The sequence below is a fragment of the Dendropsophus ebraccatus genome, chromosome 2 (assembly GCF_027789765.1).
Source record: "Dendropsophus ebraccatus isolate aDenEbr1 chromosome 2, aDenEbr1.pat, whole genome shotgun sequence".
Taxonomy (NCBI): domain Eukaryota; kingdom Metazoa; phylum Chordata; class Amphibia; order Anura; family Hylidae; genus Dendropsophus; species Dendropsophus ebraccatus.
Window position 1 is genome coordinate 167,952,087 of NC_091455.1, and position 18,726 is coordinate 167,970,812.

At 40.9% G+C, this 18,726-nt stretch overlaps 1 protein-coding gene across 2 annotated transcripts in view; it reads left to right on the forward strand.

Moving 5' to 3' along the window:
- Nucleotides 1–18,336, forward strand: part of ZNF385D (zinc finger protein 385D) — a 269,331-nt gene extending 250,995 nt beyond the window's left edge. Inside the window, exons 6-8 of one of the 2 annotated variants that reach the window (XM_069960422.1) lie at nucleotides 4,975–5,153; nucleotides 15,121–15,222; nucleotides 17,676–18,336. In XM_069960422.1, the coding sequence (XP_069816523.1) occupies nucleotides 4,975–5,153; nucleotides 15,121–15,222; nucleotides 17,676–17,909 (515 nt within the window). In that variant the 3' untranslated portion in view covers nucleotides 17,910–18,336. The remainder of the gene's footprint in view (nucleotides 1–4,974; nucleotides 5,154–15,120; nucleotides 15,223–17,675) is intronic. The other variant, XM_069960423.1, reaches the window with a different exon arrangement.
- Nucleotides 18,337–18,726: the final 390 nt, after the last annotated feature.

The following is an 18,726-nucleotide window of genomic DNA, read 5'->3' on the forward strand; positions in this document are numbered from 1 at the left end:
GCTCAACAATCCACATTATTCAATGACAGGTAGCAGAAGTCCCGGATCAGCATGCAAAGAAAAAGTAAAAAATAACAGGCAAAAAGGTCAGGGCAGGTGACAGACAAAGGGTTAACTGGGGGGTATTCAGAAAAGCCAGAAGTAGAATGTGAAGCAAAAGCCAGGCAATGCTAGCTAGAGCAAGCCCAATAGCCAGCAAACCAGTGAGTCTCAGCCAAATACTTATAGGGAACCAGGACACCAGCCCAAGCTATCAGTTGAAAAAGGAATTGCTATGATGAGCGTCTCCGGGTTGGTGATGCTGAGCAGCGGCCTCCCTGGTAATGAGGGAGGCAGATGGGTCTCCTTGATGTCACTCTGCCAGAGCACGCAGACCAGCCGTGTGAGAGGATGGCGCTGGATCCCAGTGAGGTATGTTTCTAAATTAGCACCAACATACTCAGTGTATATATACAGAGAAAATGAGGTAATACAAGGTAACAATCTAAGAGCATACAATCTATCAGGACATAGTACTGAAACTAAGGGTATAAGGTGCTTTATTACAATGGGGCAGCTATTTGTCATAAAAGAGGGTAGTGCACAAGCCAAGTGTATCTGGTTGTGTACAGGTACAACAAGCAAGTCATTGAATGGAGAACAGGAATCATGTTAAAAAGAGGAAGGGTTGGTAAAAGGAAAAAATACTTATTAGGGAATGTGGTAGATGTGCATAAAAAGATGCACGGGGCACACTTAAAATTATGGATGTTGGTAATTACTATAATTGTCCAGGGTATAGCATTCAAGATAAACTGGTGTAGCACTAGAAAAATCTAAGAGTGGGGTGGAGGATATGGATTCTAAAGTATTGTTAGGGTCCTATTCCATGGGCCAATGGGGGCCCGATCAATAATGTAAACAAGCACCGATCTGCTTGATCGGCGCTCATTTACTAGGCCTATTACACGGTCCGATAATTATTTAGCGAGGGCTGCAGGGACATCGTTACCAAAGTCCTTGCAGCCCTTGTTTAAAGACAATACTATACCTAAATATGTTCTCCTGCGTCTTCTCCTGCGCTCCTTCTTCCTCCTGGTCTCGTGTGCAGCAGCAGCTTCGATGAGGCCTGTCTGAGTTGACAGACTGCTTAGCCAATCACTGGCTGAGGCGGTCCTGGCCAGTGATTGGATAAGCCGTCTGTAGGCTCAGACAGGTCTCTCTGAAGCTGCTGCTGTGTGCGGCACCGGGAGGGAGAAGGAGCGCAGGAGAAGACCTGCAACATGTTTAGATAAAGTATGGTGCTTGTGGAATCGTTGTAACCCACCGTGCATGACTATTACACGCTGCAGTGCGCAGTCGATCCGCGATGATTTTAGGTTTGAACCTAAATAAACAACCTAATCTTTGTCTCTATTACACAGAGCGATTATCGCCCTGTGTAATATTGGGCTTAGATTACCAGCAGAAGAAATAGGAAGATATATAGAGAGGTATAGCATTGTGAAGAGCTTTGTGTGAGGGTGATGATTATTCTATAGTGGATAGACAACTGATGCAGTGATGCAGGTCCGTGTAGCAACTGGGGAGAGAAAATTATTCATGATAAATTTGAGAGGGGAGAGTTTGAAGATGGGGAAAAAAAATAAAAAAATTTGAATCAACTGGCATAACGTGCTACCTATATGTTATGGTAATATCACATGCTAAAATGTAAATCTCAGGTTTGTGGATGTGTAGGCTAGTAGATCTTGGAGAAAAAAAAAATAAAGGTTTTAAAATCTTTAGATTTTTCATAGAGAGGGAATTTTGTTACAAAGAGCAGACGCACAGTTACTTCTGTTTTGAACTAAAGAAGGAGTGATGTCACCAGAATGGGTGTACTATTGGGTGTCATCAGAATAGAGGTAGTACTGAAAGCCAAATCTCCTGGCAGGTTTTTTTTTTCAATAGGGGCTGTGTAGAGCGAAGAAGAGTGAACTTTCAATCCAACTTTATTCTCCCTTAATTTTATTGAAACGCGATGGACGCCTTTGGAAAATATTTTTTATTTTTGTTTTGTGCTTGTTGGGGGGACATTTATCAATGTTGCACCCCTAGCATATTCAATGGCGTAAGCCCAGCTCGCCTGATGGGTAGGCAGGAGGGGAGAAGAGGGGGAAGACAGAAAGGCAGATGTGGCCTCCTCCTATGCTTAACATCAGTTTTTCTGTCAAACAGAGACTTCCATTTTATTCACTTACATATATTTATATATAGTTGTTGAAAGCATAGTCAAGTACAGTGTTAAGGCAGCAGCATATTCATTGGGTTAGAAAGTTGTCTGACTTTATCAGACATTATCTGAATATGGAGAATCCTTACAGAACAAGCTTAGTTGCTTTTGTCATAACATGGAACATTCAAGCAATTTATTTGTAGTCACCAACACATATTTCAGCATGTATTTAATACCTTGATAAACTTTTGAACAGATTTATTGGCCGTCCTAAGGTAAGTTCATAGGCGACAGATTGGCTTAAAAATATGTATTTGCCTGAAAAATCTGTTTGATACATCTGGCATTGTTTTTGCAGCAAGTGCATAGATTTCTGCCAGCCTCATTTAGATAAATGGGACAATCCTGCTGCTGCTTGTAAAAAAAAATAAATCATTATCACGTTTAACTACAAATCAAACTATATAAAAATGGTTAAACCATACAGAGGACAGGTTTATACCGTCCAGTCTTTTTAAGCCAAAACAAAGATTGAATACAAAAAGAGGAAAATACATTTTTTCTACTCACGCTGTCCACTTTAACCCTTTGAGGACCAGGCCCAAAATGACCCAGTGGACCGCGCAAATTTTGATCTTAGTGTTTTCGTTTTTCCCTCCTCCCCTTCTAAGAGCTCTAGCACTCTCAGTTTTCTATCTACAGGGCCATGTAAGTGCTTGTTTTTTACAGGAATAGTTGTACTGTGTAATGGCGTCTTTCTTTCTACCATAACATGTATGATGGAATTCCAAATATATTATTTATGAAGATATAAATAGGTGAAATCGTAAGAAAGAATGCAATATGGTAACGTTTGGGGGGTTCCTGTGTCTACGTAATGCACTATATGGTAAAAGCGACATGATACAATTATTCTATAGGTCAGTCCAAACACAACCATATGCAGGTTACACAGATTCTCTAATGTTATATATATTTTTTTTTTATGAAATCCTTTTTTTTGGCAATTAAATATTAATAAAATGGGCCTATTGTGACGCTTATAATAGTTTTATTTTTTCACCTACGGGGCTGTATGGGGTGTCATTTTTTCCACCATGATCTCTAGTTTTTATTAATACCATATTTGTGAAGATTGGACGTTTTGATCACTTTTTATTGATTTTTTTAAAATATATAATGTAACATAAAATCGGTAATCTGCGCACTTTTTCCCCTCTTTTCGTGTACGCCGTTTACCGGTCGCAATGACGCTTGTTATATTTTAATAGATCGGACAATTACGCACGCTATGGTATATTATATGTTTATCTATTTATTCATTTTTATATGTTTTATTTATATAATGGGAAATGGGGGTGATTTAGACTTTTATTGGGGGAGGGGTTTTGGGGTAGTGTGTTAGTGTTTTTAACTTTTTTTTTTTTTACACATTTGAAGTCCCTTTGGGGGACTTGTACATACATTACTTTGATTTCTACACTGATGAATGCTATGCCATAGGCATAGCATTGATCAGTATTATCGGCGACCTGCTCATTGAGCCTGCCTGTGCAGGCTCAGTGTAGCAGATCGCCGATCGGACCGCACGGAGGCAGGTAAGAGACCTCCGGCAGTCCGTTTCAACGATCGGGACCCCCGCAGTCACACTGCGAGGGTCCCGATCGGTAAGTGACAGGGGACTCCCCCTGTCACTTACACTTAAACGCCGCGGCCGCGCGGCGTTTAAGGGGTTAATGACACGCGGCAGCGCGATCGCTGCAGCGTGTCATTACCGGTGAGGTCCCGGCTGCTGATTGCAGCCGGCCCCCACCTGCTATGAAGCGCGCTCCGCTCCGGAGCGCTCTTCATAGCGGGAAAAACACCCAGGACGTAAGGTTACGTCATGGGTCGTCTGGGGACAGACTTCCATGACGTAATCCTACGTCCAGGGTCGTCTAGGGGTTAAGGCTATGTTCACAAAGCGTAAGTAAAGTATTAAACACGCCCGTTGTTGCCAATTTGCAACACTGTTATGATTAATACTTAACCTACATTGTGCTGCAGCTGAGGGAATCCTGGATGGAATGTATACATATAGTATACACTCCAGCCGGGATCCCTAGCAGCGCCGCAAAAAACTGACATGTAAACCTGTCAGTTTACACAATGGAGCGTGCGGCTCCAGCCGCCTGCTCCATTGTGTGCAACAGGGAATTCAGATGCGGGCACACACGGGGGCACCCGCATCCGAATTGAGCAGAAATGAAGATCATCTGGCCGGTACTGCAGTATTGGGTGGAAAGATCTTCTCTAACACCGGCCATTCTGTGACCCTGTCATAGTACGGCGGGTGTCTTACACCATGTGAACATGGCCTAAAGGGTTATGCAGAATTAGTAAAAGCACAGCTACTTTCTTGCAAAAACAGCACCACCCCTGTCCCCAGGTTATGTGTGGTATTGCAGTTCAGCTACATCCACTTCAATGGAACCTAGCTGCAAAACCACACAACAAAACTGGACACCGGAGTGTTTTTTTGTTTTTTGGTTATGTTTTTCTGAGCCTGGATAAATCCTTTAAGATTAACTAAAAAAACAACCATAACTGTGTAAACATCAGTAGTACCTGAACAATAAATTGCGTCAGAATGGTAAATTGTGGCTGTTCAGATGTCATTTCATCAAAGAAACCAATTTTTTTATTAGGTACACCTTGTGAGCCCAGGATAAAATTGAATGTCTTTAACGCAAGTGTTTGTGACAGACATTTCTTTTTGTGTGTTTCAATAACTGCAGGTACAAAGCACAAAACAATGGTAGAGGCCAGGAATGGAAGCGGAACTATTAAAGCATTTCCTCGAGCGGGCGTAAAAGGCCGAGGACCTTTAACCAAGGGAAATACTGGTCTCCAGAACAAAACATTTCACTGTGAAATTTGTGATGTCCATGTTAACTCTGAGACACAGCTTAAACAGGTAACAGCTTATAGAATGTTGTTGACAACAAATCTGTTGCATGGATGAGCCTGGAGAAGACAGGACAGCTCTTTTAGAAATCCATTGAAGAGAACAATTGTATCCAGCAAGGCAGGAGTTGGCAATTAAATATAGTCTTTTTATATTATAGCAAAAAAAAATTAAAAAAAATCCCTATGGAACACCAACAATGTCTGACACATTTCAGATAATTAATCCTTAAGCCATGTTTACACATGGCAAAACAGAGGCCCTTGTGAAATGGCTGTGTCACAGAATGGCTGCTGTCTATGATGTTCACTCCAATTAGCACACAATGCAAAGTACAGCTGGGAGACGTACTTTACATTGTGTGCACACTTTAAAATGTGTTGATTCTCCAAATAATTTAAAGTGAAAAAAGTCCATCCTTCTTCTATCTGTGCATACAAACCATGTTAAGCATCTGATAACAGAAACAAATCATTTTTGACCTCTTTTTTTTTTTCAATTTTAGCAACCCTAAAAACTCACCAGTGCAATGTGTTTTATACAAAGTAATATTTACTACTGGGTATTTTCCATTTCCTTGTAGCCAGGAATATGACCAAAACTTGGAAAATAATTTTGCCTTCACAACAGCTCAAACAGTTTTAGGCAAATCCATTTACATGTCTTAAAAAGAGATTTTAGGGGTGCTCAGCTGCTTAGAACAAACAACTTCTGTCCAAAGTGGGTTGTTAAACTGGCCAAACAAAAATTTAAAAAGTTCACCCATCTTCAAAACTTAATGTACATATACCCTTTGATCTCTTTAGTAAGAACTGCACCCCCTGTTGACAAGTTGCATCTAAACCATCTCTGAAACTAACCATTGATCTGCTCTGTACTGAGGAGAGGCAAAAACAGTTGACTTTAAATTAAAGATTCTACCTCTGGGTTGGTTAATATGAAATAGTTTCCTTTCTTCTCAAGATAAGTTAATTTGCACAGGTTTTTTTTTCCTATATAATCATTTATGAAACACGTCACTGGGGCAACAATTTCCCACTTAACCCCTTCAAGACCAAGCCTATTTGCACCTAAAAGACCAGGCTCATTTTTTAAAATCTGACCTGTCTCTCTTATAGCTCAGTGATGCTTTAACGTATGCTAGCGATTCTGAGATTGTTTTTCAGCACATATGGCACTTTATATTAGTGGCAAACTTTGGTCACTACTTTGTGTGTTTTTTGTGAAAAACATTAAAATATCATGAAAATTTTTAAAAATTTGCATTTTATGAACTTTGAAATTCTCTGCTTCTAAAAAAAGAAAGTCGTATCACATAAATTAGTTACTAAGTCACATTACCGATGTGTCCTCTTTATTCTGGCTTCATTTCATAAACATATTTTACTTTTTTTAGGGTGTTACGGGACTTAGAAATTTATCAGCAAATTACCACATTTTCGTGAAAGTTTCCAAAACTGATTTTTTTAGGGACCAGTTCTTTTTTTAAGTTTATTTAGGAGGTTTGTATACTGGAAACCCCCATAAGTGACCCCATTTTGGAAACTACACACCTTAAAGAATTCATCTTGGGGTATAATGAGCATTTTAACCCTACAGGGGCTGGAGGAAAGTATTCACCATTAGGCCGTAAAAAAATAATATATACGTTTAGATTAAAGTTTCTCATTTTCAAAAGGAACATGAGAGAAAAAGCACCCCAAAATTTGTAATGTAGGTTCTCTTGAGTACTACGGTACCCCATATGTGGGCGTAAACCACTGTATGGGCACACAGCGGGGCTCAAAAGGAAGGGGGCGCCAATTAGCTTTTCCATTGCAGATTTTGCTAAAGATGTTTCCGAGTGCCAGGTGCATTTGCAGAGCCCCTGTAGTGTCAGCAGAGAGAAAACCCCCATAAGTCACCCCATTTTGGAAAGTAAACCCCTCAAAGAATTCATCTTGGGGTAGGATGAGCATTTTGATCCCACAGGTATTAGAAGAAAGTATTCAAAAGTAGACAGTAAAAATGAAAAATTCGAATTTTTCCAATAATATGTTCCTTTAGTTTGAAATTTCTCAATTTCACGAGGAACAAGAGAAAAAAAGTACCCCAAAATTTGCAACGCAGGTTCTCCTGAGTAAAAAGATACCTCACATGTCGGTATAAACCACTGTATGGGCACACAGTGGGGCTCAGAAGGAAAGGAGTGCCAATTAGCTTTTTCAATGCAGATTTTGCTGAAGAAGTTCCTGAGCGCCAGGTGCGTTTTCAGTGCCACTGTAGGGCCAGTGGAGTAAAATCTCGCCATAAGTCACCCCATTTTTAAAAGTACACCCCTCAAAATTGGCCAGTAAAAATGAAAAACTTGAATTTTTCCAATAATATATGTTATGTTTATATATTGTTATGTTACTTATGTTATGTCAATATAATATGTTGGTTTAGTTTGAAATTTCTAAATTTCACAAGGAACAGGAGAACAAATGTACCCCAAAATCTGTAACGCAGGTTCTCCTGAGTACAACGGTACCTCATATGTGGGCATAAACCACTGTATGGGCACACAGCAGGGCTCAGAAGGGAAGGAGCGCAAATTTGCTGGAGCAAAACCGCAGCTAGTAATAGTTATTAGAATAGTGTAGTTACTAAAATAAAATATTAAAATACTAAAATAGATTACAGGTAATGTGGGGTGGTTACGGACAGTCTGGGGTGGTTCCGAGTAATCTGGAGGTGGTTACGGGCAGTCTGAGGTGGTTACAGGTAATCTGGGGTGGTTTCGGGTAATCTGGGGTGGTTACGGTATTCTGGGGTGGTTACGGGTAATCTGGGGTGGATACGGTCAACATGGGGTGGTCACGGGCAACCTGCTGTGGTTACGGCAACCTGGGGTGGTTACAGGCAACCTGGGGTGGTTACGGGCAACGTGGGGTGGATATGGACAACCTGCTGTGGTTACAGACAATCTAGGGTGGTTACAGGCAACCTGCTGTGGTTACAGACAATCTGGGGGGTTACGGAGAATCTGGGGTGGTAACGGACAATCTGGGGTGGTTACAGACAATCTGGGGTGGTTACAGACAACCTGGGGTGGTTACAGGCAACCTGATGTGGTTACGGATAAACTGAAGTGCTAATAGGTAATCTGAGGTGGGTAACTGTAATCTGGCGTGGTTACGGGCAATCTGGAGGGGGTCACTGGCAATTTGTGGTGGTTAGAGGCAAGGTGCAGTGGTCAGAGGCAAGGTGCTGTGGTCAGTGGCAACGTGCGGTGGTCAGACGCAAGGTGCGGTGGTCAGAGGCGATGTGCGGTGGTCAGAGGCAGCCTGCGTTGTTTGCTTGCAATCGGGGGCAAGGTGCGGTAGTCAGTGGCAACGTGCGGTGGTCAGAGGCAAGGTGCGGTGGTAAGAGGCGACGTGCGGTGGTCAGAGGCGACGTGCGTTGGTTGCGTGTAATCGGGGGGGTTACATGTAATCTGGCATGATTACAGGCAACCTGGGGTGGTTATGCACAACCTGCGGTGGTTACGGGCAATCTGGGGTGATTACGGACAATCTGGAGGGGGTCCTGGCAACGTGCGGTGGTTACGGGCAACGTGCGGTGGTCAGTGGCAAGGTGCGGTGGTCAGAGGCAAGGTGCGGTGGTCAGAGGCGACGTGCGGTGGTCAGAGGCGACGTGCGGTGGTCAGAGGCGACGTGCGGTGGTCAGAGGCGACGTGCAGTGGTCAGAGGCAACCTGCGGTGGTTGCGTGCAATCGGGGGGGTTACATGTAATCTGGCATGATTACAGGCAACCTGGGGTGGTTATGCGGGCAACCTGGAGGGGTTACAGACAATCTAGAATTGTTACGGATAGACTGAAGTGCTTATAGGTAATCTGGGGTGGGTACATATAATTTGGGGTGGTTACAGGCAATATGGGGTGATTACGGACAATCTGGAGGGGGTTACGGGCAACGTGCGGTGGTTACGGGCAACTTGCGGTGGTTACAGGCAACGTGCGGTGGTTACGGGCAATGTGCGGTGGTTACGGGCAACGTGCGGTGGTTACGTGTAATCTGGAGGGTTACGTGCAGTCTGACGTGATTACGGACAACCTGGGGTGGTTACGGGCAACCTGCGGTGGTTACGGGTAATTTGGGGGGGTTAGGGGTAATTTGGGAGTAAACTGCAATTATTACTATAATAAAAAGTGTGTGTTTTATTTTTTTGTATGTTTGTCACTTTTTGTACTTTATACATTTATTTTCACTGTATTACTATGATTACTGTGATATTTTCTATCACAGTAATCATAGTTCAGTGACAGAGACCAAATTGGTCTCTGTCACTTAAAATTTTCAGAGTTGACTGGTTGTGGAGCACATGCGCACTTCATAACCAGCCAGGACGTCGAGGAGGTAGGAGCTCCAGGATCAGGTGAGTATATGGGCTAGGAGGGGTGACTGGGGGACGGGGGTGACTGGGGGGGTGGGGGGCGACTTGGGGGGGGGACACTATCACTTTTTATCCCCTGTCACCAATCATTTATGGTGACAGGGGATAAAAAGTGCCTGGAGCACATGGTACAAACGATCAGCGGTATATAGTATATACCGCTGATCGCTTGTACCGGGACCCCACAGTGGGGTCCCCGATCACTGCCCCATGCTCTGCGCTACCTCCGGTGGCGGAGAGCATGGGTGTTTCATTAATTTTTACTAGCTGATCACTGTGAATAGATATACTCTGTTCACAGTGATGGCGACGGCCATCTTGGATCTGATGGCCGCAGCTGGGAGGGGGGTTAGTTACCGGGGCACTAGGGGGGCTGATCTGGGGTCTGATTTTACTCATTTCATCTCCCCCCACAGTGGATTCAAGGAGGGGGGAGATGAAATACAGCGGCGGCACCGGCCCATTAGTGACCGCCATTTCGGCGGCCACTAAGGGGTTAATGGGGGTCAGCTGAGGGATCGCAGCTGATTCTTATTATCTCCGGTGCTGTACACAGATGAGAGCGGAATCGCTATCCCTGCAGCGATCCTGCTCTCATCATAAACCCCGTCAGTAACAGGAACGTATATATACATTCCTACTGCACGGGACATGTGCAATAGGAATGTGTATATACAGATTGCTGACGTGAAGGGGTTAAAATGGAATTTTTAAATACATAATTAAATTCTAGTTCTTAGAAGAAGTTCATTAGAACTGTAGCCAAACTGTTTACCCATCCTCTGCTATTAGCACAATACCAGTCCAAATAGGACCTGAATTGTGTTTGACTGTCTAGCTGAGAGGAATCCACTGCACATCAACCCTAGACTTCTTAGGTTTTAAGGAAGCACTTTCCTAATAACCAGACTTTCCAAGGCACCATTGGCACTAAACTGAAGACAGAAAATAGGCAAATGGTCTCCGCAGCCTTTTTTAATATATATTTTTTACTACAACGGTAAAAATATTTTTGTAAATAATATCTACGTTGGCGTGACCTAGGATTGCTATTAACCTAGGCCAGCATTAAGTACAGGCCATGTTCCTTTTACATAGATGTGAATAGAGATGATTGAACCTCAGGATTTAGCAGGTTCGATCGAACTCTAAAGTTCTCCAACCTGCAGCATTTGATTCCCGATGCCTTCCCGGTCCGTGAGGAAGGAGGAGACAGCCCGAGTACTGCCTGGAATTTCAGGATACAGCCTATTACCTAGGCTGTATCCTGGAATTCCAGGTGGTACTCGGCTGTCTCCTCCTTCCCCACGGACCGGGAAGGCATCGGGCATCAAATGCTGCAAAATGCCAAGCAACACTTTGAGCAGAAAGTAATTGTAAAATGAATTCTTAAAGACTTGTGATTGATGTTGGAGTTTTAGATTGTGGGAAAAGTTCACAGATCAAGCTGAGTTCTAAGAAACAAGTGAGGGAGGGGGGAGGGCAAGTGTTTCATAGTGGTTGTCAATCCATGTGTATAACAGCTGTGAATATTGTTATCTTATAACATGCAGCAGATGAGAAGGCTAAAATCATAGGGTGCCTCGGGGCTAAATATATCTCTCACTCAAACAGTTCCTTCTTACTGTTGAAATATTAATTTTTATTTACTGTACTGGAGAAAAAAGTTCGAATTTCAGGCTAAGCCTCTTATATTGACGAACTAAGCTCAACGTATGATAAATGCTGGGATGATGTTGGAAATTAAACAAAATTATTTTATTATATATTATCTATCAGATAGATAGATTGATAGAGATAATCAGTAGATAGATAATACTCAGATAGATAATAATCAGATAATGATCAGACCTGATCACACGTGTCTATTCCTCCAGTGTCCATGTTTTGTAGTCCTTCCAACATTGAACATACTGGTTGACATTTTATTATATCAACAAAGACTTGGTATTGTAGTTCTGCCATAGATATTATATGAGGGCGGTGTCCTTAATTAAAGGGGTTTTCCAGGCAAAACATACTAATGAGCTATCCACATCATAGCTCATCAGTCTCTAATCAAAGGGTTGGTGATCATCTGTTCAGTGCTAGCTCTATACAGTGAATGGGGCTAGAAGCAGCTGTCTTCATTCACTCTGTTGTGGCCAAATGTAGCATATTAGGATATTGTGCAAATGCAGCACAGCCAAGCAAAAGATGTACGTTAAACTTGCTCAGCTGCTACCAGATTTGACCCATTGTCATACACCAACCTGTTGGGCTTCGGGTCCAGCGTTTCCATCTGTCCAGCTTGTCTGTCTGCTGTTCTATCCCCGCCCACAGCACCTGGGTGGTGTGGGGTTTGCCTCACAGATAGATCAGTTTGAGCACACTTCTATCTAGCTGTGCAGAAATTGGTTGTGCTTGGCTACACTGGCCAAATGAGTAGGTGACTATAGAGGAAGCAGAGTAGGAGGCAACCAGGGGCAATGATTGACGTCCAGAAATCCTGGACGGGGGTAGCACGTGTGCCAAGACTGTTCCCGCATTAAGCCCAGCCTCCACTACATTAACCCAGTATCCAGTGTAGAGTAAGGGAGATGTAACATCCTTGGTCTTGCTTACTGGTCCACAAAATGGTAATAATGTGGACCTTGGCACTGGTGGTGTTGCACAGTGCACACCTTATCTTCTCCCCAACTTGGTGCAGATGAAGGTTTGCCCATCTAGAAAAGTAGTGGTAGCTAGGAATAAAGTACTGTTGGACAGTCATCGCCATCAATTTATTGAGACTGTCCGTCTCCACCTGCCTAAATTGGAGCATTTCAAATGACAGCAATTTTGCAATGCTCCCATTTAGATGCAGGGCTCGTGGGTGTGAAGGGTGGTATTTGCACTTTCTCCCCAGGCTTTGAGGGTAAGAAAGCTATACACTTCCCTGGGACAGGTGTGGACATGGCTGGTGATGCTGTTGGTGGTGCTGATGCTGCTGTGACATCCTCTGTTTGCCAAGAGAACCAAGAGAACTGAAGCAGGAGAGGGAGTAGAAGGAGTCTCAGATGTTTTATGGCTTTCTGATGTCTGATCCACTGCAGATTTTGATTTTCATTTAGGTGCTTTATAATGCAGGTGGTTATTCATATTTACTCCTCACTTAAGGCCCAGCACTTTTGCGGAAGATATGCCACATCAGAATGTGCCTCTGAACTGGTTTTTTTGGGCCATCTGCTGTGCTTTTACACCCTGCTCCCTCTTTACTCTGTTGGACTGGGTGATGACCACCTTTTCTCTGAGCTGTCATGGTCTTCAGACCCTATGGATTCTAGGAGCTTGTCATCACCCATTCCTTTTGGCTGACCTCCGTGGCTGTCTCCAAACTGCTGAAAGTCTCAGTAATTGGCATCGATGTCAGAGATGTCTTGAGATGGTCCCCTGGACATTTGCACTTCCCTTTCCATATCCTCATCCTCCATTAGTATTGGTTGAGCATCACTGCATACCAGGTCTTCAGCTGCAGCAGGTAGATGGTACACTAAATCAACGGCAGCAGAATTGTCAAATCTGATTAGCAGATTTGCAAGGGGGTGAAGTGGAGAGGTCTCTGCTTTCAGCAGTAGAGGATTGGGTGGAAGACAACTCCATGGAGCTGCAGACTCTCTCTGTCATGAAATCTACCAAAGCCTCCACGTGCTCTTTACTGAACATTCAGCAAGCAGTATTGGGTCCTAGTAAGAGACGCTGCAGACCTTGGCATCTGCTTGCACCAAAGGCATAGTAGACACAGATCTACCATATCCACTCCCTACAGCAGTAGCTCCATCACCATCAGGCACAGCACCATAACCAAGTTTCTTTTTTATATAGTTATTGTATACAAAACAACATATACTTAAAGATAAAGAGCCTCCGAAAAAGCGATCAGAGTTCGCCAGTTCTAGGGAGTCGGTCCACCTTCTTTATCAGGTGTCACACAAGTATTACACCCACAGCTAATAATTAGTAGATGTACTGGTCCCACAACTTCTAATACACAGATATACTGGACCATGGCAACTAGTAAAAAGATAGTAACATTTTCATGTCTCTCTACCCCTGGATTTGGGCACAGACCCAGACTTTATAGTCCGGGTCTGCCCTTGACGAATTATGTTTTAGTTTTTTTCTAGACGTGGAATTTGCAAATAAATCTGTATAAATATATATATATATAATATGCGCAGAGTTTTGCTATACGTAGCTATTGTAACTGCAGAGGGTTACCCATACTTCAAATTGTAATTAACCACCATTTACTCTTTATAGGTTTAATACCAGAATTCTGCAGGCACTACTAAATTCCGCTCTAAGGCAGAATGACAACGATCCTAATAATGTGAAACTGTTGGATATAAATCCTGTTGTTTTTTCTCACTGTAGACTAAGCTTGATATTCACATTATATTGTGCCTTTAGGCTCACCGAACCTGTCTTAAAACATGCAGGGGATTCTCTACATAAAATTTTTCTACAGAGATGTGTAGACACACGAAACTCTAAGGTTTTCATTAATTCATTGGAGGTATTGCCTCAGAAAAGATTTTTAATAATACAGATAGTGTAACTATTTTATGCCTGTATTTATCAGCGCATTGTGGTCGCCTATGAGAAATTTCATGTTTTATTATAAAATGCATGAAAATATACAATATATATATGAGTGGGAAGTGTAGCAGTGCTCTCTACTCCCAGGCCTGCCAAAGATCTGACTCTTTCCCTTCATGGATTATCATCTGTAGATCTGAAGATCTGTATTTGATTGACAGCTGTAGAGAGACCCACCCTTATTTACCCTGATTTAAAGGCAACCTTTTATTGGAGTGGTCTCCATTGCAGCAGTGCTCTCCACTCCCCAGCCATCCAAAGATCCAACTCTTTTGCTTCATCAACTCTCTATGATCAATCATTTTTGACACGTCAGATGATTTCAAAACAGAAGAAGTCCACCAGCATTCAAAGGTTAAACCAGTTTCTTCAAGCTTTATTGCATATCGAGTCCAATTGCTGCATCGTTTTTAATTATTCAGTCTTTTTATTGAGCATACAACATAAGGTCTATGTATAGGTACACATGCAGGTAGACCCCATTTTGTATGCTTAATAGAGACCGATAACTTTGAAACATTGCTGTCATTTTTGTACTTGATATTTAAAAAAGCTTGAAGAAACTGATTTAATATTGGATGCTGTTGGAATTTTTCTTCTGTTTTGATGTACTACTGGTCAGCATTTGGGACATTCTATTGTGCATCCACCTCTCCTCTACCTGCTGACTTGGACCTTGTTCCATAGTACTGTTGGACCCAGTTACTTCTTTTTAGGTGTAATGATATGTCACAAGTTATTACAAATGCTTTAATTTATCAAGTGTTGACCCTACAGGTAATATTATTGCTCGCACATTAAAATATATGTGTAAAGTTATTTGATTTGCCCTTCCTCATACCTGCGCTGTGTGCTTAGTTGCTATAGGCAACAGAGCAGAACGTTTTAGTAAAAAATAAACTAAGCAAAAACAGTCATTTTCTTCTTATTTCTTTCAGCACATAAGTAGTCGAAGGCACAAAGATAGAGCTGCTGGAAAACCACCCAAACCTAAATACAGCCCTTACAATAAAGTCCAGAAAACAGCCTCTCCACTTGGGGTAAGTTAACTAAACAAAATGTAGTAGAAACATGTAAATGGAATATGTTATCAATAGAGACTTAATAAACTAAGAATCCAAAATAACATGATCCTCCATGGTGCCATGTTTACCTGGGCTTCTCAAATGTTTTTATAAATCATTATGATACTATTTTTGGTGAACTTATCTATCAATAGATAGATAGATAGATAGATAGATAGATAGATAGATAGATCACATATATATTCTCTCCCTGCTCTGTGTCAGCTGAACAGGCACATATTGTAAGCATAAGAAACTGTTTAGCTCACACAGATACAGAGCAAGGAGAGGAACACACATCAGTTCTTCTGGTTCTTCTGATCAGTCACAATCTGAACACTTAGAATCCAATGAATCAAAACTTTTGACATAACATTGTAACATGTCAAATGTTTTCTTCTAATGACAGCTACTCTTTAAATCTGAATTTAATAACCAAAGCGCCCTTCATCACCTCTCCAGCTGTCCAATGCAAAACCTGAAAAAGCAAAGATAAGACAATAAAGCATAGAACAGATCAATATATTTTTTTAATCAAGAAGGTCTATAACATAGCTATAGAGTAGAAGATAATCAGAGTGAAAATTTTTGTTTGCTAGAGTGAAAGCAAATGTCCCACTTTTGACATTTAAAATATGTTGTATGTTCTTTTGTGATTAAATCCTGGGTCTCTGAGATTGGAAAATCATTGTATTGTATTTTGTAATTTACTTCTATTTAAAAAAAAAAAAAAAAAACTCAAGCCTTCCAGTACTTATCAGCTGTTGTATACCATGCTGCAAGTGATGTATTCTTTTAGGCCTGACAAAGTGCTCTCTGCTGCCTCCTCTGTCTGTGTCAGGAACTTTCCAGAGCAAGAGAGATTTTCTATGGGGATTTGTTAGTGGACAGTTCCTGACTCAGACAGAGATAGCAGCAGAGAGCACCTTTTCAGATTAGAAACCACTTCCTGTAGAGGCTGAGTTTTTAACATGTAGAGGCTGAGTTTTTAAATAGAAGTTATTTACAAATTTAAAAATAACTTTTCAGGTACAAATTAACTGAAAAACATTTTCCCCCTCTCAAATACACCTTTATTTATTTTATGGTTTCGACAACTTGTCAATGAACAAATATTATAGTGGTAAACTAACATAAGCGTTAGATCCCCATTATTATTCATTTATACATGTCCTTTACTCATAATCCAACTATATTTGAGTATTGCCTTATGTTTTTCTGATTAGCTTCCAACAGTGTCTTTGGTAAACTACACTTGAGTTTCTGTAATTGTTTGTAAGCTTGTCTTTTTCTTGAAATTAGCAACTCCTTTGATAGAAATTATTATCTTGAAAGAACATCTTTTCAATGTTCTCAGTCATTCCATGAAAGTACTGTAACTACAGCTATTAAAACATGCTGCATAGAAGAATGGATTTTGTCCTCCAGGGTGTTTCACTGTAAAATTGAGATAAGCTCTCTGTAAAACCATTTTCTCTTATCTAAATACAGCATGCCTGCTGCAAAAGAATAAACATATATATTTATATACATTATTATTGAATGTATTTATTTTAAATTATACATGTAACTTAATTAAACAATATAATAATGAAGACATTTCTATGGTTTCATAAATTTACCCATAACCAGGGACTTCCCAGTTTATACCTTCTCTTTTATTTTTTTCTTCATAGTGTTATACACTGTTCTTCTAAATTGTTCATTAATCTTAGAGAACATAAGAAATTTATCAAAGCCTTATTTCACCTCTGCGCTCTGAGTAAAGAACTAGATTTGTTGATAGCAGTCTAATATTACTTACCAACAGCTAAGGAAGTTTGTAGCCAGAATGAACTAATAGTATTATAATATAATTGGAGATGAGCGAAGCGAATCTGACGAATTCCGATTCACAGCAAATCGGGCATTAAATTTGTTTTGTAGTGATTCGCAAATACACCAAATTTGCTGCGCAAATTCGCTAAACATGGCCTAACCCCTAGTCGACCCATGACGTATGGGTACGGCATGGGCGCCTGTCACCAGATGACCAATGACGCAGGTGAGGGCCGGTGTTTTTAGCAACACTTCTGTTCGATAATCCGTCTGTGTAAAACACTTTAATGGTGCGTTCATACCTACAGGATCTGCAGCTGATTTTCTGCAGCAGATTTCATTTAAATAACTGAACACAGCATCAAATCTACAGCAGATCTGCTGCAGATCCTGTAGGTGTGAACGCAGCCTAAGGTGTCTTTTTGGGGAGAATGCTAATCTAGCATAATGGGTTTTAGAGCCAAGCAATGCCCCTTGGAAAAAAAAAAAACTTATGAAAAATAAGGCTCTACATCAATCTATTTATGTAAACTTGATTAGCATTGACATATTTTTATTCAATAATTTCTGCATAACAAACTATTAAACTGTATGTCCATTTCTTTCTACAGATCAAAGTAGCCTTTTCTAAACAACGTCTAAAGCCATTAACTACAAGGATATTACCAAATCCTCTGGCAGCAGCAGCCGCAGCTGCCGCAGTTGCTGTGAATTCACCCTTTAATCTCCGTACTACGCCAGCAGCTACACTATTTCAGACTTCAGCACTTCCTTCAGCACTTCTGCGGCCAGCTCCAGGGCCCATACGGACCACCCACACACCTGTTTTGTTTGCTCCTTATTGAACTTTAAGCAGGGATAGTCGTACTGCAATAATTTTTTTTTTTGCAAAAGAAAATTAAAAAAAAAAAAACACAAATAAAGAAATAAAAAAAGAACTATGCAGTGTTTATTTTTAGTTTGAGATAAACATAAGCCAGAATTTTTCATGGTTGAAACTGCTGGAGACAAACAAGAGAGGTTGTATTTTCATAACTAAGGTCATTACTTAATGTAGAGTTGTTCTGTAACTATATGCGACTGGACAGATCTATGCCATTTTGGTGGTAACATATAGAGGTTGGGAGGTAAGACAGATGTCTCACTGTGTGTCAGTGTTGATAAAATATCTGTCCATTAATGGCCATCCTATCCATTTCTGCCTTCCCAGACACCTAGGAATTAGTTCTTTTATGTTTGAAAACTCTTCAGAGTCACAAAAAAAGTAATCATTTGCTGATCAATTAAAAAAATAAAAAAATAATAATAATAATAATAAAAAGTAAATAAAAAAAAAAAAATATATATATATATATATATATATATATATATATATATATATATAAATTTCTTAGTACAGCTAGAATCTCCAAGAGTCTCCATCATTTTGTGGTTCAAATGACATAAGCAAAACTCCAGCGTTTCAGAAAAAGGACCCCATAATTTAAGGGCATTATGCATTTCAAGTGTATATACAAAACAATATTTTGTAGCGATTTTTGGTTAGGGTATGCTAAGAATAGCTTTTTAAGCTCCAATTTTCTCAACCTTTCCGGAGGTAGAATAGGATTATTGAAATTTCCATAGACAGTCAAAAATTAAAAAAATGTCACCAAATTCAAA